Source organism: Mycetomoellerius zeteki, unplaced genomic scaffold (assembly GCF_001594055.1).
Source record: "Mycetomoellerius zeteki isolate Tzet28-1 unplaced genomic scaffold, Tzet1.0 scaffold311, whole genome shotgun sequence".
NCBI lineage: Eukaryota > Metazoa > Arthropoda > Insecta > Hymenoptera > Formicidae > Mycetomoellerius > Mycetomoellerius zeteki.
In genome coordinates this window covers 434,789-462,545 of record NW_017257296.1, presented here as the reverse complement: position 1 = coordinate 462,545, position 27,757 = coordinate 434,789, and the positions used below count along the sequence as shown (strand labels likewise).

General features: G+C 38.7%; 1 protein-coding gene across 2 annotated transcripts; it reads right to left on the bottom strand.

The window, feature by feature from the left end:
• Window positions 1-1,516: 1,516 nt before the first annotated feature.
• LOC108724877 (uncharacterized) lies at window positions 1,517-27,757 on the bottom strand. 2 transcript variants are annotated; one of them, XM_018451562.1, is made up of 13 exons: window positions 27,528-27,757; window positions 21,739-21,835; window positions 20,733-20,929; window positions 19,313-20,447; window positions 18,138-18,391; window positions 17,498-17,764; window positions 16,127-16,303; window positions 10,764-10,889; window positions 8,953-9,180; window positions 8,034-8,285; window positions 3,390-3,520; window positions 1,974-2,219; window positions 1,517-1,886 (listed from the first exon to the last, which is right to left on the bottom strand). In XM_018451562.1, exons 1-12 carry the CDS (start codon window positions 27,604-27,606, stop codon window positions 2,109-2,111), a joined length of 3,054 nt encoding a protein of 1,017 aa, XP_018307064.1. In that variant the 5' UTR covers window positions 27,607-27,757; the 3' UTR covers window positions 1,517-1,886; window positions 1,974-2,108. The 2 variants fall into 2 exon arrangements, with proteins under 2 accessions (XP_018307064.1, XP_018307063.1); XM_018451561.1 differs by having other exon boundaries at window positions 1,517-1,889; window positions 27,528-27,686.

Genomic DNA, 27,757 nt, shown 5'->3' with positions numbered 1-27,757 from the left:
GTGGCAGGTTTGCCTCGTACGCGAGACAGCCGCGTTAATTGCTACGGAATATATTCGCGAGGAACGTTATGTCACACGGAAGTTTATCGGGAGCTCGCACGGTGTCGTAATCGGCGCCCGTTAATTTCTGTTCAACGTACGGCAGGAATCGATAACGCGAGTTTCGCCCCGCGTAATGCGGTTATTAACGTATTATGTAGCTGGTAGCTGGCACCGTCTTCCCCGTGATCGCAATAAAAAAATTGCATCAACATGGTGATTAGGGGGGGAGAAGGCAGGATCCGCGATAGCCGTTGATCAACAAAATTGGAGGCTTAGCTTCACGCGAAAATTTTACAGGAATTTTACACGAGCGATATGACGCGAATTTTATACGAGCTAGAGATCCTATAACAAAGCCTGGTCATGAGCGATTTTGGCAAAATTCTGTGAAAGAGAAAGATATATGTATATACTGTCTCCCTGTATATGTTATATACTATCTCACTCTAATTTATACTGTCTCACTCTATAAGCTTAATTAAAGTTATAGAATGAGATAATAGAAACCAAATAAGAGAAAGATTCCTATTTTCAGTCAAAGCGGATTTCGATGTTGATAATATTCATGTGCACATTTGCAAATATATTTTTCAATTCTATAAACTGTGCGTCGATTTGGTTTGTCGGACTCCAAATACAATTATAAATTGGAACTGGAAATTATAGGCCTGTTCTTTATTAGAGAACTCTCTGAAGTATACTGGTGTATATAGTGCAGTAAGTTGAAGTGAAACAAGTATAAGTTTGTACATCAATTCATAGAGTTCATTAATAAAGAAGAGACCTAATATCACAAATTACATTGATCGTCAATTGGAGATAGTATAATTAAAGTGAGACAATATATATGCAGGGAGAAGAAGTGTATATACCTTTTCTCTCGTACACGGACAGAATTATCTCTTAAAGTTTATCCTGAAAATATGTTAGTTGTGGTACAATCAACCTAAAAAAAACCTTTTTAAAAAAGAAAAAATATACGCCAAGTGCATAAAAAAGATATTGTATACATTCTTCTTAATAAAAAACGGATATGAAATAAATGTAATTAGCTAAGTATTTCATTACGCAAGACACATAAGATAGACCGAAAGTGACTAAAATTGTCAATATATTAATATAAAATTGTCAATGGATTATAGTGAAGAAAAAACTTAGCGTGTTCGGATAGCACTAATTGTACTCCTGATTATTTCAATTAAAATATATAGTGACATAGTTTGTAGGACATGAAAATATACTCACAAATAATAAACGTGATATAAATTATAGAGGAAAATATTTTAAAGATTTTTACCATACACTTCAGTAAAGTTAATCAAACTTATATATTTTATTATACATATTTTATTGTAGTTTTATTAATGAATGAAAGAAATTTACATAAAATTTTTCTAAATACAGTGTCGTCCCAGGATTACCATATTTTCAGGGTAAATTCTAAGAAAAAATTCTCTCCGTGTAGGATTTTGACAAAATCACTCGTGGCCGAATTCGGTTATAAAAACTTTAATACGAGCCATCGAGGCTTTCGCATTTCTATCTGAATAAAATCCCACCTCCTTCCCCCAACTGCGCAAGACAATGATCTTCGCTTCTTACAATGAAATGCCTCGTACAACACTATACGAACTATCATTACATTATTCTATCAAAAGTGGCAGTCGACGGGAGTTCGATCGCATAAATCTAGCGGCTAATCGTTACGTACTTCCATCCCTGTCTTAAAACTTCATTACGCCCGGGTGTCGCGAGTACGCGAGGGGGAAGAGGGCTGAGAAAGGGGTGCGCCAGTACATGCGAAAGGATATCCGTTTCTGTTTCTCACTTTTCCCGCGTGTAACCTGCTGGACAAAACGGAATCCATTACGGGGCCTACATAAGGAACGTCTGTGTATAACCGATTCGCGTAACATTTCCATTTATATTACCTTATCGTTATTCTTCCGCGCTGCTTCTTTCCTCTTCACTCCGTTCGTTTCTCTCTCTCTCTCTCTCTCTTCTCTCTTCCTCCTTCCTCTCGCTCTCGCGTCCCTGATTCTTCCCCGTCGCACCTCTCCGGCCGTTTATCCCTGACGAAGGACCACGACGAAGACGCACTTGCTTGACCAACCGGCGTCGTCGCTCGCCTCGTACTCGATCCTGTGACCGCCGATGTCGAAGCGACGGCCCGGACTCTGCGGCAAGGTAAGACGGAAAAATATCGTCGCCAACGACAAATCGCGGTGGCGCGCGGCGATAAGGGGTGGGGAAGAGGGAGATCTGCTGTGCGAAATTCGCCGCCGACTTCCGGGAAGTGAATATCAACTCTTCCGGGGGTTGAACTCGCACGAGAATTTTTGGCACGAGCCAAACGTGGGAATTTCACTTCCTGAGCGGATTTATTCTCCAAAATCCTCGTCCTCTCTTTCTCTTTCTCTTTCTCTTTTACAGTGGAAAATTACGCGTAACTAATTTTACGCTCGCGGCTTTCGTACCGAGAAATCGGGCTTTTGCTCAGCCGTATCTCGCCGCACGAAAAATTTGCATTATTCATCAAAAAGCGCGTGGTTTTGGGACGAGTGACGCGAAGCTACGGTACAATTCGGTACCGTAATAATTGACGCGCGTCGACAAACAAGCTAATTAAAGCCAGCGATACAGTACACACATTCCGATATCGCGCGTTAATTTTAGATATCACCGTTAATTAATCAAGTCATTTGGTGTGCCGCGATTATCACAATTCTGTAAAGGAAATTGTAACGGCAGTAATGCGCGCGTTCTCACATTATTAGAAAAGCATCCGTGATCATTCATTTGTAGAACTTAATTTATCGCATCCGTATCTCTGCCAGCGGATTTTCGCTCGTTTTATAAAATGGCAATCTCGATATGTTACATCGGATAATATCACATAATGGGCATTTTCACGCTTGCAAAATATTAACGATTCGCTGAAAATCGCGTTCCGCCCAATTCGAGCGATTATTGAGTCCTCGCAACGTGTGTATCGCTGCACTGATACGAGTACATCAAATGCACATATTAAAACGACAACCTTTTTTTATGATGCATAAACATCGATTATCGAGATATCAACCAATTTTTGTTTATGATGCGTGCTACATGTCGAATATCCGAGATGGAAATCAACCGGATCAAATAACATTGATATTATTGAATAATTATGTAGAACATCGGTTTATATAGAACGTGTATATCGGAATGTCAATTACAATTATTCATCCGTAATTAGGATACAGCTAGAATACTGCAGCCTCACCCGAAACGAACTCATTACTCAGGTTTTCGCGACGGATGCAGAATTAATACAAATTTCACAGGAAATTCCGATACTTAATTACCTCGTTATTGCTGATCCGCGTCACTTTCACGTTATCCGTGAAAGTCGGTTCCGTCCACGTGATCGCCGTTCCGTTCCTGCCGACGACCTCGATATCCCTCGGACAATTGTTGACTTTCGGGGCCTCGCCACCTAAAAGTTCGGGATCAGCTATAAAATACTCGTAATTAAAACGAGTTTACATAGCAACGCGCTGACCTTAATTTCAGTATTTTGCAACAATAAATCATAGACGCGCGTACTTGTCATAGGATAGTACTTGATGCAAATTCTGAAATGCTATAAACTGTGAAATAACTGTGAGAGATGTAATTGTACTCTCTCTCAAAGTGAATCAGTGATTTTTCAACTACATTTATAACTGGTGTAACCATCAGCGAATGTTTATTGTTTTTCAAAATAATACAACGATTTTCACTTTTAGACAATAAGTGAAATACTATGCCGACGTGTTGTGTGGAACATTGAAAAAGTTGCAGTGATCAGAGAATGAAATATAAATCAATAAGATTTTTTTCATTTCCCAAAGATGAGGAGTAAAGAAAAATATGATTAAAAAACGGCCCACGTAAATAATATAATATCAATGAAAAAAGATAGAGGAAGATCACCGATGACTGACGTAGGTCTCTTAAAGCGACATCCTCTAATTTCTTAGAAACTAACCTTTGCACCTTATTAATACTAATAAAAACGTGATCTGTTTAGCTAATTAAAGAAGTACAAACTCATAGTTCATATATTTGTGGCTTATTTCTATACCAAATCAGCCAAAAACAAATTCTATGAATCCGAGAAGAAAATTCTTACGGTGTTCTTTTGCAAATTGCGTAATTAAAATAATAGTGACTGTATTATTGATAATATTATGTCATTTTAAATGTTTATAGTTTCATAAATTAGTTTTCTTTACAGAATAGGATATATCTTTATTTATAGAATAAGAATGTGTTGGCATTATTGCCTACTATGTCAGTTTTGGAGCTCATTTTGTCAGACGCTCATTTTTGCATAACTTACGAAAAACTTAATTATTACAAAATTGCAAACAGTATTATAAAAACTGCTTGTACTATCTGATAGAAGACACTTTTCATAGTTTGTATTCATGTTTTTAAAGTTGTATTTTTACCTTTTGTTTAAGAAATATTGTCTAAAAACAAAGTGGTATATCGGTATCGGGGATCTTCTCCTTTATAAATTTTAAAATTTAAAAATAGAACTAAGGGTAACATTTTGCAATTTAATTATCAGACTCTAAAATTGTTATAATACCGCCGAAAAATAGACGAATAAGAGACCAAGTTTTCATTGGCTGTAGCAAAAAATATGTGCAAAACACACCAAGTCTACTTGCATCATGAAGATTACTAAAATGAAGTAACAGAAGGATTTTCTGTTGCTCATTTTACCGCTCGCGTCGAGGAAATTACAGGCCGTGAGAAAATTACCCCTAGCAAGAGCGAATCGAATGGACGTTGTTATGTCAGAAAGTTCGATTTCCGCATCGTCGTGGAATGATGAATCGGTGACTTGGCGCATTCGCGGGCGCAAAAAGTACAACAAAATAGGAGAGGTCTGCGTGAAGAGCGAGGTTCATTTATCGCTCGTCGCGCGTAAAGTGACGTTGGAGTTATAAAACTAGAGGGGAAGGTGTGGGACATAAGCTTAATTCAAGTTTTCCTGCTGCCGCGCGTGTGTCCTTCCCGGTAAATATATTTTTCATCCGGACGAGAGGGAAACAAATGGAGGAGGGGGGAGGGGGAGGAGGGAATTATGCTCTCGTGAGAAAGGGAGCATAATTTGATATTTTTTCTTTTGCATCGTACATTCGTTGGTCTAGAAAAGCTTATTCATGCGCCAAGTCCCTCGCTCGTTACCGCTCGTGAGAAAAAAATAGTGAGGCGAGTTGCGCGCGCGGACTTATCCGCGGAATCAGGCCAGCGTCCTCCCTAAGAAAACTCGCTGGCTCGAGTGTCAGTGATGAAGCTTCGGAGTTTTGCATTAAATTAGTTTCGTCAACTTACTTTTAGGCACACAAATGAGAGCGTTGTACTTCTATAAGATTTGCGGAGCCCCGAATGCAATCCTCGAATGCCGCTCGGTTAAACGAAACCTGCAGCTTTGCATCGAACGCGTCCGGAATGCAGCGTGTTAAATCGTCCGAAAGGGCTCACTCGAAGAGGTAAACACCCGAGGATTTCGGATTGTTTCCACCATTTTTACTAACAAATTTATGCGCTCCAAATTCTAAAGATACTTCGGACGTATATGCAGAATTGGAAAAGTTACTAAAAAGTTTCTAAAAATAACTCGTTACTGTTATCTTCTTTTTTTCTAATTTGAAAAGTTACTCGTTATTATAAAAGTTACTTGTTATTGATTTAAAAAAATAACTTGTTACCGTTACTCAGAAACTAACAAATGGCTACAGTTTTTATTACTCTTTCACTAAATTTTGATGACCTTGTTTTTTGACATGCAACTGTCTATAGTACATATCGCTAATTGACAGTTTAACAATAGATCTATAATGGTTTAGTTTATTAATCGCAATATAGTGGAAACAACTCGTTTATGCACTTCCATGTATTATACATATCGTTCATTTGCTACAAGAACATAATTTAGAAATTATTACTTTTTAGTTGGCTGCAAAAAAAAACGGAAATATAAAGGAAAAAAGAAGAACGTACTCTTATTCCTGAACAATCATTATATCAGAATTGCATATATTTTAAGATTAATGTTACAAAATTTTAATGATTCCAAAGCAGGGTTGGTAAAAACATGTTTTAAACATGTTTTATATTAAAATATAAACAGTTTAAAACATGCTTAATTGTTATTTTTAATATATTTTAAACATGTTCTTTTATAATGTTTATACTGTTTAAAGCATATTTGAAGAATTAAAAACATATTTAAGAAGAAACATAATGTTTTATTCTTAATAAAAAAAATCATTAGTCTCTGCCAACCCTGTTCCAAACATTCAAACTCATTTTTTAGAACATGTATTTTGAGTTGCGTCACTAAATGTTGTTGTAACAAATGTATTGAACGACATGTGTTATACATATATAAAATAATAATAATAAAAGTAACGATTATATTCATTACTTTTATCCCAATAATGTAACTGTGTTGGGAACAAATAAAGAAATATAAACGATATAATAATAAAAACAAAATGAACGCTAGAATTCGACGCAGAAAACAATGCGTATCTGCTCTAATAAAATTTAATTTTGACAATTACATATAATCGCAAGGTTTAAAAGAAACGTTGATGATGAATGTATCATTTCGGTTCCAGTTTAAATCTTGATCAGCAAAGCTTTTAAATTATAAAATTGTATATAGGCAAGGGAATGTAATATCGTTCCCTATTTGTTACTGAAAAAAAAATAATTGCAACAGCATAACGACGTTACAAGCAACTTCCCGATCCTGCATATACGTTATAAAAATTGCATTTCTCTATGCTACGCGTGTTGACTCGAAACGCAAATCGAATAGCGTCGCAGTGATAACTAAAAGAAGGTAACAAGTTTTTTTTTACAAGTACAGTAATAATTTACCAGTTTCTGCCACGAGAAGTAAGTTTACGCGGAATCATATAAGGATTTAACTCGCGGTGCAACGAGCTGCCGCACGTATTTCGCTCACGTCCCGGCAAGATGCGTCGGGGGAAGACGGGGGTAGGTTGGGGGTGGTGCACGGGACGTAATATTCTTAAGACGCATCTAACGGATCTCTACGCCCGGTCTTAATGGGCGAGACGCGGAGAACTTTTGATACGACGACGTTCGTTTATGAGGCGACGTAACAATTTGCCAACTCGCGCGCTGCTTCCCTCTTTTCCGCGCGAACTCGCGTAACCAACGTGTTTACATCGAGCGAGCGTCCTCGCCGCGCGTGAATCCCGAATTATCATCTAGTGCGCTAAGAAACGGGAACAAGGGAGAGAATATTTCAATCTCGCGCTGTTAATCATTGAGAAACTGCGAAGTTTCGCGACGGTTAAATGATGTACGGCTCTCCATTCTGCGCTCTGTAGTTTATTTAACATATGTTCCTCCGATGGAATTAGCCGACCTACGCGTTACCTTCTCCATCTGTTATTAATCAAGATTCGCGAGGTTCAAGAGACGTTTATCCACTATCTTCCGCAAAGTGCAATCTCTATAATCCGAATTAATTAATGCAGGGGCGTATCATGGATTACCGTGGAGTAACTGACCCTAAGTGAATGATCACGTTTTCAGGGAACTTAATATTTGGTGTTTGATTTTAAACGTTTCACGGCGGTAAATCGTTCGCAGTGATTTTTGCAGTTTATCTTTTCAAAGCGTTATAAATTATTGAGCACAAGCGGGCGTTTGAAAAACCGCAAAGATCGTATTTTGCCTCCCTCAAACAAAAATTCCGATGTGATAATTAACTACGGGAAGGTACATGTATACATTGTCGAGACAGGGGGGGGATCATCGCGATTGGGCAATTACGAATTAATAATTGCCATTTCCGCTTGCTGTAGAGGGGTGTGCTGTGATTATCACGAGCGCTCGTACGAGAATCATCGTTAGCTGGGCTTATAGCCGTAATACGTCGTTAACACGCATCCGCGCAAATTAATTACCTTTGACGATAATGCGTAATACACAGCTGGCCTGCTTCTTCGATACCGGGTGTCGCGCGAAAAATGTGACCTCGTGCACCCCGGGCTCCAGATTGGCCTCGAGTCGCGTACCCCAAGAAGGCTTCGATCGCACGTATCGGAACCAATCGAGATCGGTCGCCGGTTGATCGAAGGTCACGAACGCCTCGTCCCTGCCCGGCGGTAACTCGGCTACGACATCCTTCGGACACTCCAATCGGGGCTTGCTATATCCTGTCGCAAGAGAAAGAACGGTGCGATTCCATCGCCGATATATATCGCGTCAATTTTTCAAGCGGACGTAAAAACGCGAAAATGTTTTAGTGATTCTTTCTTTTTCTGATAAAGGAAACAGATAGACATACCTTCCGGTGTATAAACTAATACTGAAAATTTTGTGTGAGTGATACAGATTGAGCCAAAAAACCTGACGGTTTTCAAAATAATAATATAAAATATAATTTAAATATTAATTTATTGTTATATTAGAAATTTATGTATATTTACGTTTCATTTTGAAAATCGTCAAATTCTATCCAGTATAATTAAAATTCTACTCTGTATAATTAAAATAGAATATTCGTCATTAAAAATCTTCCACTTGAGCGTCTCTCAAAGTTCCAGCTGTCTTGAGAAGAAAAAAGGAATTCTTCAGATCGCAATTTCAAAACAACTTTACCATTTTAAAGAAAAGTTTAATGAAACTTAAATATTTTTAAGAACTCATCGCTTCGTTGAAAATTTAATTATCTGTCAATATTAAAGTACCGTGAACTCAGAAATATCTCGGTTGCGTTAAACGAAATCGAGAGGCAGAGAGAAAGACAGTATAACGAAAATCGTTATTCCACGCCAATAAATTGTACATACTGTGTCTTTTTTTAGAAAGTTCCATACTCACTGACGCATTTTCCGTGCTGCGGTCCGTCCCAGGTGCCGTCGGATCGACAGGTCAACTCGTACTCACCGCGAAGCTGATACCCACGGGGGCACTTCAGGAAGCACCTCGTGCTAGGTCGATTGGGTACTTTTCGCCTGTCGCGCCACAACTTGGATGTGGCTGACCGGGAGCATATTAAATAGCCGCGATCGACCGGATTTAACGGCAGGCACGCGATACTATTTATGTCTGGAACGAACGAGATAAAGATTATATAATTTCGTCCATGGATTATAGTCCAAGATTATAATCCATATGCGACGCAAAAGCTCTAATCACCAACGAGGAATTACCGATTCAAGAAAGAGAATAATGCTCGTTACTTCTGAAATTGTAACTCGAAGATTTTTTTTTCACAAAAGCTTTAATCCTTCAATACCACATTGTACATTTTGTCACGAGTGTAATACATACTGAGTATTGTATAAAGATATATCACGTAAAATGAACATATTATATAATACATTTTTTAAATTGAAACACTAGATATAAAGGAGTACAAAGAATACAACACGATAATAAGCAAATGTGTATGTAATATTATTAAAAAGTTGTAGTTTGCACTGTTAGATATAAAAAAAAGTAATGATAACTCTTTGTTTAAATAATATTTTGTTATTTTCTTTTAATTTTCATGTGTGTCAAAATATAAAGCCATTTCTGTGGCTAGTTTCAAAATAAACGACGTTGCGTTTAGTAAATAATAAACGAAATTTGAGTCTTAATACATTTTCTTGAGTTAAATTGTTTAACTCCACATTTTTTTAGTTAAATTAACGACATAAAGGAAAAAAACCTAAAAAAAACCTAGAAATGTTAAAAGAATAATTCAAATTGGGAATTTGGGTATACCACACTAAGAGTGGCGTCGAAGGGTTAAGACGCTTTTACCAATATAGATAGACATTATTTCACGATTAAGTACATTAAATTTCATTATTCGTATCCAATTTATACTTCCGATTGTATCAATTACTTCAATTTCTGATAATGCGAATAAAATGGAAAAAATACTTCCTTTTCTTTGAACGCGATGTTACTTCATCCCACGAGAACAAATAAACGATTAAGCGGATATTCATTGGTGGGCAGATATCGATTGTAGCTCGCGCACTAAGTGCACCTGCCTCGAACTAATAGCGTGCGTCAACGCTAGCCTAGCATTCACGTGTGGCTCATAAAGCTCCGCGGGCTCCGAGCGTAATCTACGTATGTACGAGCGCTCAAAGTGGAACGCTCCACATCGCCGCGGTATTATGTCAGCCACGTCAGCCGCGCGACGCTTCCACGTATCAAATACGTTATGTATGCACATAAGACAGGAATTACAGATGCCAATGGCGGTATCAGAGCAAGGACCTATCGCGACTGACGCGTCCTAGTGGAAGTCGCTCCTGCGTGACAGCTTTGCATAATACTACCCTTGCGGATGCGCCGCGACTAACCGGGTGCCGGTTGTACTCTCCCGTTAACGCGTAGTTGCGAAAATTTACAAAGTTACGTGTAATTGAAAACGTTAAAAAGTTTACGACAAAAGAGAAGCGGCGTTGAGTGGCAACTTTTGTTTTCTCGCGAGGAAGTCGCGTTGAAATTGTTCGGCGAAGGAAAGCGCGGCAACGACCGCGGCACACCCAGTATGTACATTCACTTATCGCTTTCATCCGTCCGCATTCACCCATCGCGTTCGATCATCGTACCATACCGGCGCTACGGAAGCATGTCTCGAGCGAAATGAACGAGGCACGGAAAGTGATTTGTCAAGGAGCACGTACCTACGCAGGATTTCCCGTCGGATGACAGGGCCTTCTCGTCTCCGTCGCAGGCGCAGAAGAAGCTCCCGTCGGTGTTCTCGCACACCTCCGTACAGCCGCCATTATCAACCACACACTCATTGATATCTAAATACAGAGGTCCAAATATAAATATACAGTGTCCCTCGAAATTCGCGAATCAAAATACCACAGCAAGCAGGTTTTCGAAAAATTAAATTAAAAAGTTATATGTAGACATGTTTGTTAATTCAAGCAGAAATTTTCGATGTATGAGGATACAGCCAATTATAGATTACATTTAGTTGGGCATATAATATATGTGTTCATGCATCGCGCGTACGGTTGTATAAATGTGCACTTGAACGTTTAGACTAAAAGACGAAAGGAATAAATTACCGTGAAAGATATAAAAAAAGTTATAATAAATCAAATATTTCATCAGTATAAAGGATTATAAACAGGAGTATAAACAGAATTATTGAAGTAAAAAAGATCAGAATTCTATCTCTCTTACATAAGAAGTGTAATATTAATGTAAAACTAAAAAATAGAAACGCTCAATAATGACACTCGATATTTCCAGGTCACCGAGAAATGAATATTTCACAAAAGTACAGAGTAAAGAACGAATAATTAATCAGATATCTTTTATTTTAATATATTTCGATCTTAAATATTGTATTAATTATATTTTATTTCACTGTTTATTGTGTGAGTTTTTTTATGAGATACAAATGTTATCAATTTAAATTATTTTAGAATAAAACTATAATATGTTATTATAATTTATTATAATTTATTTTACATTAAAATGTGCAACATAAAGAAATTCAATTATATAGAATAACATATTATAGTTTTATTCTAAATAAACAAACAAATATTAGGCTAGTCATAAAAAAATCTTATAATTTATTAAATATTTTCCATTTTATTTTAGCTTTAAGTGTAGTATGAAACCTCATGAAATATTTATTTTTCAATAAATAATTTGATTGCATACCTTTTCATGCACAGAATAATGAAATGAATTAATTAATGTAAAAAAAACACGAATGAAAAAAATATATAATACAACTACCGATTACAAATTACAAGCTTTTTAAAACGCAGCTATGTGTCTTTTTATTCCAATTGATTCATTTCGTCATATAGAATTAATACTTTATAAATATTAAAACATTAAAGCAAGATAAAAAATAACCATTCACGAAATATTTCATATCAATGATATTAATTATTAATATTGATACAATATTATATCTTTCTTAATTAATATTGATAGAGTATTATATCTTTCTCAATTAATATTGATGCAATATTATATCTTTCTTCATTAATACTGATAGACTATTATATCTCTCGGGCTTAATCATTTCTCATTCCGAAGTCATTTGCGTCATGTAACTGCAACACACATTCTGCAATTGATTAGGAGGCTATAAACGATCTCGTATACACGAGTTATCTTTAATCTGAGATCGTCTCGGCATAGTCACGCCTTCGGGCGAGCGTCACGACTGTCAAACGATCTGTCTCTTAACGGATCATGGACCGACGATCATTCGCCATATCACATCGAAACGAGCGTTATACAAGACGTCTTTCATTCGCGCCGTAATGACTCCTTCACCGGTGATCTCGCGTTCTTTGGTCCGCGATCTGTCTTTCAATCGTCGGCGAGATTACGTTAAATTGACCGAAGTGGCCGAGCCGCTATTGCCCGGAGCACTCTCAATGATAGCCGAGAGCACTCGACTTTCGCCGGCTTTCACGGCTTATAAATCTGCGCGGAAGCTCATACAGGGTGTCTCATAATCCCGGCTAATTTTAGCAACAAATTGAAGATAGTCCCTCCTCTCCGTTTATGATTAATTAATTGAAACTTTTGAAGACGCCGCGTATAAATGGATGGTTTTGAAATGAAGACACAGCACGGAAACTAACTTTATTAAACACTAAGTGAAATTCTTAGATCATCGTTTATCACCGTGCTGTGCAATTTTTACTCTTCGTTACTCTGTTTTAATCCCAGTTTTTGCGCCGCGGTTTCGCGATAAATCTTCCAATACGTATACTCTTCCTCGTATGAAAACGTAAGCAAGGTGCAAGAACGTGGACGCAGTTCATTTATTTATTCGAGAGAGAAGCGTTGCTATCGCAAGAACTTCTCGCACCGGCGCGGCGGCGGATCAGCCACAATGAGGACGGAAAGCTGAGCAAGAATTTCTTTCGTCGGCGCTCCAGTTTTCACAGAAATCCACCCGTACGTTCTTTTTAACCGACACCCCAGTCGTTCTTTTCAAGTCGTGCACACCGCCGGAGATTGTAAGATTATCGCGATAGTCCATTTTTCGCCAGTACAAAAACGGTACACGTCCTCCGTCTTTGCGGGAGCGAAATTAGAATTTCACTTTGATGCGAGAATACCTGGAGGGATTCTCATAAACGTGACATTTCGCGCGGGATCGACGTGATATTTACGGTTCTTTTATCTTCCTCGCAGAGCAAAGGAGGGGCGCGAAACGCGGTTCTTCTTGTCTTAAAAAGAAAAAAAACTTTGTTAACACCCTCACCGATCATTTAAGATGGTCTTTGGATCGATCGTTACATCACCCGCGAATGCGTGGATTCTCGTAGCCGCACATTTCCGCCTCGGGGCGACTCGTAATGTCAATCATTTATAAGATGGCGTTCACGTAAAACTTCTTCCCCTGAGGCTATTTAATGATTGTGGAAAAAGGAGACGGAAATGGATTGAGTTTCCGTGGAGTAAAATTCGCAAATCACGAACGCCGTTGTATCAAATAAGCTGTAGTATTCTTAGTAATTCACCACCGCATCAATTATTAGAGATATGCAGAAATTTTAGTATTTAAAAAATTTTTTTTCCTTTGCGTATGAGTATATTTTCTCCTATTTTTCTTATTTTCTTGACATATAATATGAGTACTTTTTTCTTATTTCATGGCCAAATCATTCAATTAATGACAATAGCGTTTGATAGATTCTCAAGTAAGAGATTGAACTCTATACGTTTGATCCGTCATATTTTTTATGACCTGCTTAAGATAGAACGAAACAGATTATGTATAAGATAGAATGAAATATCCACTTTATTTTATCTTATGCATCTATCTCATTCTATCTTAAGCAGTTCAGGTTCTGAAAAATATAACGGACCAATCAGAAGTTCTCTAAATGGTATCCAATGTCTTACTTAAGGATCTCTACTGTTTGGCATCAACAGTTTAAGGAACTCGTAATAGAACACGCCTTTCATATCCCACTAGATGTACAAAAGGACCTTCAAAAATTACTATCTTTAAAACGACAAAACCAGTATTTGCAATATTTCGTATTGTGAGATACAATATCCTCGAAGAGCAAATTGATTCACATGCTTTAACAATATTTTTCTCTCTTGCTGGAACTCATACGAATTCAAAGTCGAATGTAAAACTTTTCGTCGCTCATTATGTTCACTGTTATTTTGTAAAATTACGTGCATCATTAAATTATAAAATATGACGTTTCAGATAATCTGATATCTTATAAATACATGAAAAGGCGATAAAATATTTGAATTTAAAATAATTATACCAGAACATTGAAAAAAAAGATTAAAACTTCTGCATACTCCTGTTTTAATTAAAGAATTTTGCGCGAAATTAGAGAAACATACTCGGCATGTGTCTGCGCCGTAAATCGACGATTATAAATCTTAAGAAAAAAATACTAGACGACACATATATTCTATGAATGTACCGACTTGAATACGTTTCCTCGTCTAGACGTCAATTAATCAAATACTTTTATTTTACGAGTATCCGCCATTACAAAAATCTTAAACATATATATGAGAGTTTTCGCATTCGCGACAAAAATACTTGCGTACATGCGAGTATGAGGAACTCGCAGAAGCGTATTTCGTACAAAATGCCGATAAAAGCACTGCGTTTTTCCGATCGCGCTTGTGCGCGTCGGCAAAACGGATTGCAACGGGGACTGCATTTTGTGCGAGCCGCTCCGAGATATTCGAAAGTATTGGGGGAGAAACTCGCGAGACTCCTAAGAAGGTTACTCTCCCGAGGAATGCACGATTGGTGGAAAAGAAAAGTCTCTCCCCCCCCTCTCTCTCTCTCTCTCTCTATTTCTGTTTCTCTTTATCTAAAAGCAACTGATGGTGATATAGGTATCGTCCTTGCGGGGCTGTGGGGTTACAATTCGACGAGGTACTTCGTTCGCCGTCTTGCGGAAAAAGAAGTGAGAGCCAACTCGGATTTCCTCGAGAAAATACTGAAGCTGCCGCGTGCTTTCGTCGAAGGGATCGTACGAGAGAATTGTCCGGGATGTTGCGATCGAAGGAACTTAAACGTGAGCTTTTCGCTAAACGAAATACCGCGGCCACAGCAAAAAAAAAAAATATGAGGAATGGTGTCAATCGTCGAGCACGAGAAGGATTCGCAATTTTGTAGGTGAAAACTGAGAAGTGAAAAGTACAGGACGTGATAAGGGAGACATGATAAAAAAATTGAAAGACTCTACGTGTGGCTTATAAATTATTTTGACAAGATAATAACGCACGTCCGAAGCTTATAGAGTAATGGCATTTCTGACAAAGTTTTCGTGTACACGTCGGAAGATCACACCTCCATTCCTAACAGTAACACGATGCTTCCGACTTATTAACGAGAACTTATTAGCTTAACTCCTGACTTAAGCAGCCGTCCTAACAGACGCAAATTTGCAAAGTGGATTCATCCGCGCTGTTATAATTCGTGCGCGTAGCTGCGTCGTCTAACAATAAACTCGAGGATGCAGTCAGACACGGGTTTCATTGAAATTAACGTCAAAATCTCGTTTCCACATTTCCGAGTGGTTTTTAACACAAAGGAGACGCAAGGAATTCTCGTAAAAAAAATAATATTAAGGATTTATTATCGCTGTTAATCATATTTTAAAAATTAATCCTTCACGAATCAATCGGGACTTTAAAGATCCAAGCGAGTTTTTATTCTGCTTCAAATTCGGCGTACAAAAAAAAGTTAAAAATGTTTCGGGTTATATTGTAAAATTGTATTTTTGAGTTAAAAGAGTGCCAGAATTTTTTCAGATTTTTTTGGAGCCCAAAAACTTTAAAAAACACAATCAAGCATTATTGATCCGGCTGGACTAGCAAAAAAATACGTCAGACTACGGAGGGTTAATATGAAAATTATCTCTCAACGCCTCGACTATCGAATAGAATTTATCGCGTTATTGCGGCAGTTAATCTAACGCATAAATTAACACGCCGGGGAGATAAACTTCCTCCCTATTCTTGAGGATGAAAATCGAAAATTTTCCATTATCCGACTCACCGATGCACCCGCGGGAGGTTTGCTCGTAACCCGGCAGGCAAGTGATGGACAGGCTGTCCAGGACCGGTTGATCCTTCAGCTCCATAGGTTCTGCGCATCGATAGGAGCCCGGAGTGTTAATGCACCCGTAGCGACACAGCTCCGTCTGAAGATCCGGCACCGAGCATTCGTCCACGTCTACGGGAAATGATCGTCATTTGTCAAACGTCTCCCAATACGTTTTCCTGCTGTTCCCTGCTACGAAAGTGTCGTGCCAAGCGATATCCCGCGAATGCTAGCGCGTAAAATCTGGACTAAGTGCGTTTTACTGCGATTGAGAGTCATCGCGAAAATTCCATTGAATTATTGAGTGAATTCGGTCACTCTTCTATTACACTAGATTAATACATATCGAAAGCTGCTGTGAAATTTGCAAAATTCAATTTAAAAGTCATACCTATAAAGTATATTTCAAACTATTATCACGATCAAATATCCAATAATAATATTATCACGTTATTTAAAATAGAATATATGTCTATTAATTTATCAAAGTTAATTATATTGTCACATATTTAGATATTTTACAAAGCAGCCTTTAATATGAATTAATTCAGTGTAGAGCGAGTGATCGAAATTATCACTATTACACTGCAAATCCAAGTGTATAATGGATTTTCTATAATAAACCGTTATTTATCACTCACATCATAATGGAAAGCTAGAATTATAGCTCATAAATCTTAGGAAACTTACCGGAATAAATCATATTAGATTGTTACGTCACAATATTTCAGCCAATTATAAAGATGATAGTTCTCAACATAAATAACAATACACTATATTTACTATATGATTGGTTAGTCGTGATCTATTATTTAATGCAAAACCCATTAATTTTATTTAACTATAATTTTTTCATCAAGTAAATATAAGATTTAATAAATTTCTTTTTAGTATACCGACTCACTTATAACTCTTTCTTGACATCTGATCTATTATTGTACTAACAGCCTATCGTAGAAAGTCCATAAAAAGTGACTTCAATATATGTACGATTTAATTTTCCATATAAAAATTGCATTATACTTTAAATATATAAATCCATTTTTGTATGCAGTATAATATGTTGTCGGTAGACAGAAAACTCACGCATATATTGAAGTCACTTTTTATACACTTATAAGTGTATAAAAAGTGACTTCAATATATGCGTGAGTATGTGCAAGTATATATACTTGCAGTATAATCATCCTTAAAATACCACGTCAGGCAGCAACGTCTCGCAATGCGATCTTGAATTAATGTCAAAGTATAAATAAAAAAAGGAAGCAAAGTTGAATTGTGTACAAGCGAGGTCTCTTAATTGAGCGTTCACCGGCGTCCAATTACCTTGACAAGTCTTCCAGTCGTCCTCGAGCATGAAGCCGTCGGGGCAAAGGCAAAACACTCGACCCATCGTGGACAGACACGTGTGGGAGCATCCGGCGTTGTTAACACTGCATGGACCGATGTGCCTGTTACGTTCGCACGTGTGATTGTCGGTAGTTAGCGACGCGTCTTGTAAACTCTCGCAAGAGCATTCGTATCCTCCTATGAGATTTCGACAGGTGTCCTGGCAGGGACCATGACCGTTGTTCAGTAAACACTCGTTGATATCTAAACAAGAAACATCGTGCGTTTAACCCGCCACTAACCGCGTGATTTACTCGCAAAGGCGTACTTAATTGACTTCATAAGATACTTTGAGGTTTGAGCAAGATGTAATTACTACTCTGGGATCACTTTAATTGCGATAAATAGGTAGCGTTTATATGAAGGAAATAAAATATTGAGATAAAGATTCCAAATGGAAACCAATCTAAAAGTAAAAGTATCTAAAGTACGTAAATATGTATAAAGTCAAATTAGACGGACTGAAATAAAAACTTGTAAAAGTTTTGACCTACGTGGACGAAGAGTTGGCGGATAAAAAATCTCCAAAAATCGCGCCCATTAATGATAATTATTCGCACGGCGAAATCGTGCTCACCGACACATTTGCGGCCGTCCAATCTGAATCCCTCGTAGCAGGAACAGACGGGACGCCCGTTAATTTCGTTGCAAACGTGCTCGCAGGATGCCTCGGCGCACATCCCGTTCGGGTTTTGCTTGATCTCGCACTTTGGCACCTGTCCGACCCACTGACGATTTCTGCAGACTAATCGGCTCGCCGTGGATACCATACCATAGCCTGGCACACACTCGTAATCGGCTTCCAAATACTCGTGGCCCGGGGTCGAGGACCTTTATAATTGTGACGTCAACGCGGCGAGTTATTTTTACGATAAAATTCTATTTTCTCAGGAAGACTCTGGCATTAACGCTAAATGGCAATTGGGATATATATTTTGATTTTAATTTGAAAGCTCGTCGCGAGAAAAGGATTCCGACATTTTCGGAAATTCAAATGTTCTAAATTTATCTTCATCTGTATAAATCTTCCTTGATTATCAATATTACATATCTATGTTAATTAGATAAGGTACACATTTGAGTTTGTTGGGATCTTAATCAAATAGAAACCAAATAACTTCATTGAAATTAATGATTAAAATATCTGTCTGATTGATATTTTAGTCGAAAAGAAATTAATTTGAAAACGGAAAATTTGAAATTAAAATTAACGTCAATCGTTCCGGGAGATTTCAATTTTCATGCATGTCTTATATTAGCGTTCGTACACGGAAAAACATGATTTGTTAAAATAACTAAAAACTTCACTGATTCAGCAAATTTACAACCGTAATATACGGGCAGCTATTTAAAATAACGAGTCGTGCAGCTGAATAAAATTATAGGTAAAATTTATTATAATAACACAGTAAATTTATAAATACAGCAAAGACAATTTTCTATGAAAACCAATTCAATATTTAGATCAAAATTTTTTTAAAAACTCATGCTAACTAAGATGGCGCGTATTTTTGCTGTTAAAGAAAACTTGTTACATTAACAGTTTTCAATGTAACAAAGAATTAGCATACTGATAATTTCTTATTAACATAATTTCTTTATCGAACCATCGAATCTTCTTAGTTACAGATGTTGATCTCGCCCAGCAAACTATAGCTTTGCTGAGTCACCCGATCTATTTTTTTCCATGTATAAATCGTTGACATCGGATATCGAGCATTGAATTATGGATGGTAGAAGGAGAGCACTTACTTTACATATTTGATCAGCGCGTGACGAGATAGAGGTGCCGGTAGGAACGTCCCGTTTATGCAAGATAAGTCCCCTTTCGTGTTGCTATCGTCCTGCATCGCTCCCGTTACGCCTGTGACTTCCGTGTTTCCGTCGCCGATCTCCTCGGCGCTCTCCTCGGAATTAATTATCGGCTTCCTCGGCGAGTGAGTGCCGGAAATACGACGGATCGACAGCTCGTCGTAACGCGGCAACGACAACGGCTTCAGCCGCGACGTCATGTACGCGTTGTAGTCCTTCAGGGTCCTCTCCAGCACCTCGTTCTCCAGATCCAGAATCGGTAGGTCCTCCTCGGTCCTCGAGTAGCCCAGCATCCTCTCGGCGTCGTAATGTGAGTTCTTAAAATCAATTTTGCCCTCCGACGAAGCGACAGCTTCCTGGTTCACGTTGACGTCGCTTGCTGCTGCATTCCGTTCGGTCGATTTCTTCGGAGGGGTATCGAAAATACCATCATCTAGAATTGAGGGGTCCTTCAAGGCAGACTTGGAGATCTCCATCTCGAGCTGCTTGGAGAATTCCCTCTCCACCGTATCGGCCGCGTAAACGCCGAGACGTGGCGTCGTTCTCGTCAGTCTCCTCGTCGTCTCGAGAGTTGGATGACGTTGAAGACTCGACGACGTCGTCGTGACGATGGCCTCTGTCAACGAGGCGCGATCGGGGGCGACACTGGACGAATTTTCGATCGTCGGCTCGGACGTGTTGGTCCCGGCGAGGTTGAGTTTTTCAAGGACACGTCCGTTCAGGCCATCGTACGTCTTTCTCTTGCGCTTTCGTCGCGCGACATCCTGTCGTCTGTCATTCCGCCGCGTATCCTTCCCGCTTCCTCTATTTCGCTCCTTCCTGTCCTTTTTCCGCCTTCGTCGTTCCGCACGAGACTTTCGCGCCTCCCGATTCTTCGGCCGCAACTTTGAGAAAGGGTCGTTCCTCTTCCGTGGCGATCGATCCCGCTTGCCCATTATCTCGTTCTCTCGATTATTCTCAGTGATCTCGTACAGGCGGTCCTTAACATCGGAACCACCCGGCTCCTCTTTGCTCCTACGACGCTTTTTGCGCGTCCGACTGCCGAAGTTGCCCTCTTGTTGCTTGCTCAAGGTCGCTGTCGAGCAAATAGCGAAGATAGATCTTCAAGGGTATGTTGATTCGCATCATAAATTAAATGGAGTACGTACGATTAATGATTGGAAAACTTTTCCCATTTGAGTTTCATAAAATACGGAGATAATATACGTGTTTACGTCGACATGAAAAATTTCCGGAACGTAAATTCACTTAGAAACGAATGTCGTGTCTCGCTCCGCGAGTATTTTCGCCTTGCCGTAGAGACTGATTTAGTCAGAATATACGTTTCCCGTTAACATTAGGGAGAGACAATTTTACTCACTGACATTTACGTTCCGCCGAGGCAGAATTTTCGCACCATTTTCTGACAAAAGGAGATGTTTGTCCCCACGTTCATCGCCGCGGGCCTCCGCTTTCGCTTCCGCTTCCGTCTCCTCTGGCTCCTTGATAACGCCTCGCGACGAGAGCGTCCTTCTGTTTTCCTTGAGAGTCTCCATTCCCTCAAAAGATGCGTCCCCGCTGGCGGATAACAACAGCTCTAACCATCTTTGCTCTCGCAAAAAACAAGGGATCTAAGAGACGCTGTTCAGTCTACTAAATAAATTATCGAAGGAACAAAGAGGAACCATGTCGCGCAATTTCACTGTCTCCAGACTCTAAAAGACCATTTAAACCCTGTTAGACTTTGTTCCAAGAGAAAATATTTTTATATTTCTGTCGGTTTGTATAACTTGCTTGTTTAAGGAAAGGAAAATAATAAGATGTCGAATACATTTATAAAAATTGTAGGACGTAAATACACAAATTGCACATGTAAGTGAAGCATATTTAAAAGAATGTATCATCCGTAATTGAATATTTTCCTATACCGACAGAACGATTTTGCTTAATTATATCTAGCAAGTTACCAGTTTGGGTGTCCGACATAATTATTTTTAAATCAGTATTTAATTAAATTTTTAGATACTATAAGCAAAATCATTCATTCTGTGAATATTCCTTTCTATAACATGTGAATAACATTACAGGATTAATTGTCGACCAGTTGGTGGTATTTCGAAAGCGCTTCTTTGACGCTACCGTTCCAATAGACCTTTGTGATTTCGAGCTATAATTACAGCGTAATTCTATTAAAGACTTCCCTTGTGATATCCGACCGGATACGCAGATTTATACGACAAAGCATACGTCATTGTGAACCGAGAGCGTAGCTGGAGCCTCGTGAAGAGTCTCGTTTCTCGCGTTCCCCGCATCACGTTACATCCGGAAGAAAAGTTGGCGAGCAAGCGGCAGGTTTTACAGCTCAAGGGAGATCGGCGATACTTTACCTATACTGTCGACGGATTCCCAGAGTGTGCGACCCGTCACCGGAACGATTCGAGGCCATCCTATCCCCGGACGTACCACGTGCATTTTGACACAGTCCTGTAAACACGAGGGGATTCGATCTTAAGAGCCAACTTTGGATTGCGTTCCACTTGATGCTCGCAACGCTCATGTAATCATTTTATCCTTGCTGTTTATGAAATATTAAACAACGAAATATTAAATAACGCTCGCGAGCGTTCCGAGTGCCAAATGGAACGCATCCTCGATTGGCCGTGGCAGGAAAATAAGAGTGAGATGGACGGAGTAGAGGGCCGTCTTTCTTGCGACTGCATCTCCGCGGGCGATGCAGTCAGCGAGGCGAAAATGCGGAAGTTCTATTGTGAAGTTTGTCGGAGCCTCGCGCACACTTGTGCCACGAGTTGGGTCGAAACTTGGACTGTTACTACAATGAAACTACCACACGGAACCCCGGAAGTCATTGGTCCCCGCCCGTCATTTCACTCTGTCGAGCGTACTATCCGCTCGTCGATATGGAAATTCTTTAATGCGCGAAGATGGCGATAAAATCAAGTTGATGGAAACGAACGAGGAAGGAGGAAGCAGAAGGATGGCTAGGCGATCTCTAAAGGACGAGCGAGAAATATCTTAATTCCTCGAAGGACGTTCTTTAGACGTCTTTCAAATTTTTCTGACGTTCGAGAATGCAACTGGCGTCATTGAATGTAAAAGATCATTTGCAAATCTCTTTCGAAAGTAGCGCACGTCGGGAAGTAATTTTTAGTGATAACATTTTGTCTATTCATTTTAGAAACGTGAAGTTTTCTCTCATTGAACCTGCAATTTTTCCATTCGCGAGCTATAATACGGACTTCAGCGCGCTAACGAAGGGAATCTATGAGATGTGCCCCGAAAACTTTCACGGTAGATTATACTCGAAACTTTTACGAGGCTCTCGATTCAGAGAAGAGGCGGTACCGGCCGCATTTTCCTTAGCCATTGTCGGAAGAAAACCCGTCGAGAGAGGCATCCTTGAATCTAATCTAAGCGATATCAAGTGGCAATTGGTATAATCCAGCGGTAATCGACTTTCTCCGTTGTTACCGTTGTATCTGAAAACGTTAATGAATGCAGGTACCCGTGCAAGAGGTACCTTCAAAGGAGAGATTATCCCGCAGAGAGAGAATTCACTCTAATATTTTGTGTCTGTATTTAAATATGCATATAATAAATATAAATATATATACAAATATTTATATATATGTGCATATTAATGTGTGTGTGTATATATATATACATATATATATTTGTTTATATCAAATTAAGTTTGTGTATAATTTAGATTTATATTAAAATTGTATTTATAATATATTATAAAATTAAAATTGTATGTAATTTATGTATATTTTAAATTTAAATATATTTTTTGCACGAGCACAAATAAATGACGCCGCTCTTTCTGATTTTTATCATTTTGATTGACTAACGCAAATAATACATCGAGAATTGTAAAGCGGATGTACTTGATTTACGTGAATTTATACTTAAAATTCATAAAATTATTAATAAAAATTCTATTCTAAATTCTGATATATCCAGAAATTTGATTTATATGTATTCCTCGATTTATGTATTCCTATTTGTAGCTGTAAGTATCTTTACACAGTGTTTATTTAAACCGATTGTTTTTCAGTTTATTATCAGAGAAATATGAAGGAACAGAATACACACATGACAAAGGCGGAATAAAGAAAGCTGTTTCAACTTTAGAAACAATTAGAGCGAGCAGCTAAGCTTCGCCTTAGGCAGCAGAAAGTAATTCGTTCGTTTCTCTCTATCGTAATACCATCCGACCATCGTAATATCGCGACCACCAGAGTAGTGATTCTGTCGCGAAAGTTTAATTAAATTCAATCAGTGGTAAACGACGTTGTTATAATATATTCCACTGAATGTATAAATCGCACCGCTCTTTCTGATTTTTATCATTTTGATTGACCAACGCAAATGCATCCAGAATCGCGTATAGCTAGTATTACCCATTTATATGGATTTACATTTATACCATTTACTACAAACACATAGCGGTTTTAGGGGAAGCTGGTTTAAATCTTTAATGGCGTGCGTCGCTTAAATCAGCAATCGGGACGCTTGAATGTTTCACATTTATTTTCACATTGCCTCGACAAGAATAACATAATGTATGACACATTATGCCGGCGCATGAACGTGAATAAATGAGTACATTTCGGCGTACGGTGCGCGCACCGTCACGCGCGCACCGGCAATTTTTCATTTGCCGCACTCGCGCGTACGCGATCCCAGCGCAACATTTCGCATCTGTAATATTCACGGGTCATCACCTTTAAAGTTACATCGAGTTTTCACGAGAGCCAACCCCGATCCACAAGCTCGGGGCGAGTGCGAATCCGACGCGCCCTGCAGGGAAAGGTCCTCGGGTTCCCTCATCGGGAAGCGAATCTGAATTTCGTATGTACGGTGATCAATTTTTGAACGATCTGAAAACGCAAGGAGATGGAGAACGCCCGGAATAATTTCAAATCGAGACGCATAATCGCGACGCGCGCTTTGAATAACTCGGTGTAACGCGCAATGGGACCTTGGGAAACTGCCTACTCTCGGAGAGAGTTTTCCCAGGTATTCGGGATTTCCCTGGCAAACCGCTTATAGTTCACCTATAATAAGCTCGACATCACGAGAGAATTTCTCCATCAGCCAGCATCGCAGCTGATGCGCGGAGCGTGGCCTTGTCGTTAATCCCTTGTCAATTTTCGCTCACGACACACGACACTGGGGACGACGAGATTACCTCCGGTAATGTTGCATCGCCAATCGAACGAAATGAATTTCCGGGGCGCCGGAGCTCGACCAATAGGACTTTTCTCTCCCTCTCCCTCCGTCCCTCCCACTCTCTTTCTCTCTCTCTCTATTTCATAAAAGGATAAATAATCCCTCCAAAGAATATTCCCTACGATCAATGAAAAACGACGCAGCCCGTTTTCTATAATTATTTCACATTATGCGCTAAGCTCATCCCTTCGGCTGAATAATTCATTGAACGTTTGACGGCTGTCTACAGAGACGAATATGGGAAAAACCGATTACGAGGAGATTATTATGTTATGTCATAACTGTGAATTATAGGTCTCGCGAAAGTTATTAATATAATAAGTAGGGACGCACCGGATATCAGAAAAGTATCCGGTATCCGAAATTATCCGGCACTTTTTTACTATCCGACCGGATAGTCGGATATCATTGGTATCCAGGAATATATCCGGTTGAAATTTGATGTCATTAAATTGTTGATTTTTTATTATACAATGTTTTAAAAATAAGTATGTATATTCATAATGCTATATCTTATACCTTGTTGTAAAATTACAATTTTTTCTCTATAGGCTTTTTTTTAAGACATTTTCCCGAAATCCAGTCAGAAATCCGGAAAATGTCGGATATCCGACTCGAAGAAATTGCCTTCTCGGATATCCGGCCGGATACCGGATATCCGATGTTACATTTTGTTTCGAATATCCGATATCCTGTATCCGGTAATTTTACGATCCGGTGCATCCCTAATAATAAGAATGATTATGAAGAATCTTGAAAAAGTGAATTCTCTATTTCTTCTTACTTATGCGATTACCGTAATTTTAATTAAACGATCGAGGGTACAGCAGTCATACAAACATTTAGAAACAATGAAAAAGGTGCGCAAATATTATGTTTCAACTACGCTCCAAATATTTAGATCTTTCTCAAATGCATTTTGAAGTTTTATGCAACGTCGCCGCTGCGATATTTATGAACGATATTACTCCATTTAAGTCATAAGTGGAGCGCACTAAAATGAGTAAAAAGTACTATAGAAACAGTATGCATGCGTTTCATCCCCCGTAAATCTTGCGCCATTTTGTTAATCCTGTTCTGCACGGAGAATATGCAACGACGTAATTACGTGCGAATGTACCAACCGCGCGAACAACCGCATAAATCGTAAACGAGTTAAGTGGTGAAGTTAGATTGCCCGGTGCTCATTGTTTTTTCATTGTTTAAGTGGATCACATACATAGAGACGCAGAGAAAGACGGAAAGAGTAAAAGAGAAAGAGAGAGAGAGAGAGAGAGAGAGAGAGAGAGAGAATCCACTTAATGTTAATTCGTAAATCTGCTAATACGCGTCCAGCGACAAAACTAATTACATCACGCTATAGAAAGACGCCGGGGCGAGAGCCGGGGGCTGGCATTTCATTGTGACTGCGCGGTCCACAATGCATTGTGAAAATTAACAGACCGCGCTTCAAGTCGCTTGCGCTTCGCAAAGAGAAAAACCGTGGTTGGAATGGAGTTTCTCCCGTTGCGAGACGAGGAAATTTCCCCCGGAGATGTAGTGGACTATTTTTCACTTTTAAGATATGAGCCATCGGATGGAAGAGGTGTGGTATAAAGGGGCATATTCTTCGCGCTTTAAAGGAATGAAAGTACGAAAGGATTTAATGTGAGATAGCCGCTCTATTACATCGTTCTTCTCCATTCCGCTGCGTCGCAGGTGGAGGAGACGTCCGCGTCGTATGGGAGGCGTATTCTTCGCACTTTAAGGAATGAAAGTACAAAAGGATTTAATGTAAGATAGCCGGTCCATTACGTCGTTTTTCTCCATCCCGTCGTAGAGGAGGGAATCTTTGTAGAAAAGATCTCAAGAGTCTTGCCTTACGCCAAAATAATTCATCGTGTTTTTAAAATGTATGATTTATTACCGACTTGTACCACTGCTCCGCACGACGGTTTCCGATTAACAGATAAAATCTAATTAAATGATAATTCTTGCGTGTTTTCCACAAGATAATGTACGCGGCGAAGCGAAGTAATGAGAAGCGGATTCTCAGTTGGCTAATTTCGGACGAGAACGTTCGTAACGCGGTTTTTAAAAACTATGAGACAAAAATTTACATATTATCACGGTCTCTTAAACGTTCTTTATTCATAGCCCCATCTCTTCTTAAAATACGAGGTAAACGTCTCGTCTCGGTTTTTAAGCTTTATCTCGGACGCGGACGTGGACATCCTTCTTTTTTTTTTTATTCTGTTCTTCAGGCGCGCCATATAAATTAAAACGCAGACACAAGCTGACGTGCTTAAGATTGAATCATCTTGCGTGCTTTGAAGATTGATCGTTGAATTGATTACCATTCGTAAAAAGCTAGACGACGTAATCGATCACTATTTCATTAATTTTATATGTACAGCTAATCCTTCAAAAGCTGTGTTTATTGAGTAACATAATTAATCTATATATATAATTAATGTATATATATAATTATGATTACATATAAATATAATATGTTCTCAATTAACGTAATTTATAGTAATTTAAGTAATTTACATAATAACAATTTAGTTAATTATCACTAAAACCGATTAAAATTAATAATTTAATTCAGTATATAAGTTAAAAATATTTAATTAATATAAATTTATATATGTATGTAATTAAAAGTTATTAAATTTAATACTTGTTTACCGCACGAATTTTATTTGCAACTAAATCAACAACGACATAAAATATTGAACAAAGCTTATTCAGTAAACATGAAATATTGGTTACACATGCATTATATAAATACGTTATTTTACACTAAATTACATAATAAATAAATTAAGATAATTAATGATATAACGAATAATATATTCAAGAAATATTTCTTCACAAATAGAAAAATCGGAGTATTTTTTCATAGGTATGAAATAAAAAAAAATGAAAATACACTCACCGAGCGGCAGAATAATCGCCACGAGAAACAAGACGGCACAAGCGAGCCTCGCGTGGCTCGCACGTTTTTCGATGCACATAACGTGACGTCGTTCACATCGGCATCCGAATACTTGTACCGTGTCGCGCGGCCGCTCGCGTGGCTCTGAGTGCTCTTTAGATTTCGAGTTTCGAAACGCGCTTCCTCCCTCCTCTCTCTCTCTCTCTCTCTCTCTCTCTCTCTCTCTCTCA

Coding starts and splice junctions, on each gene's coding strand:
- LOC108724877 (XM_018451562.1), bottom strand. CDS start 27,606: ATGTGCATCGAAAAACGTGCGAGCCACGCGAGGCTCGCTTGTGCCGTC. Junction 21,836..27,527: donor GGCGATTATTCTGCCGCTCG/GTGAGTGTATTT, acceptor TCGTGTTTACAG/GACTGTGTCAAAATGCACGT. Junction 20,448..20,732: donor TCGGCGGAACGTAAATGTCA/GTGAGTAAAATT, acceptor TTTGCTCGACAG/CGACCTTGAGCAAGCAACAA.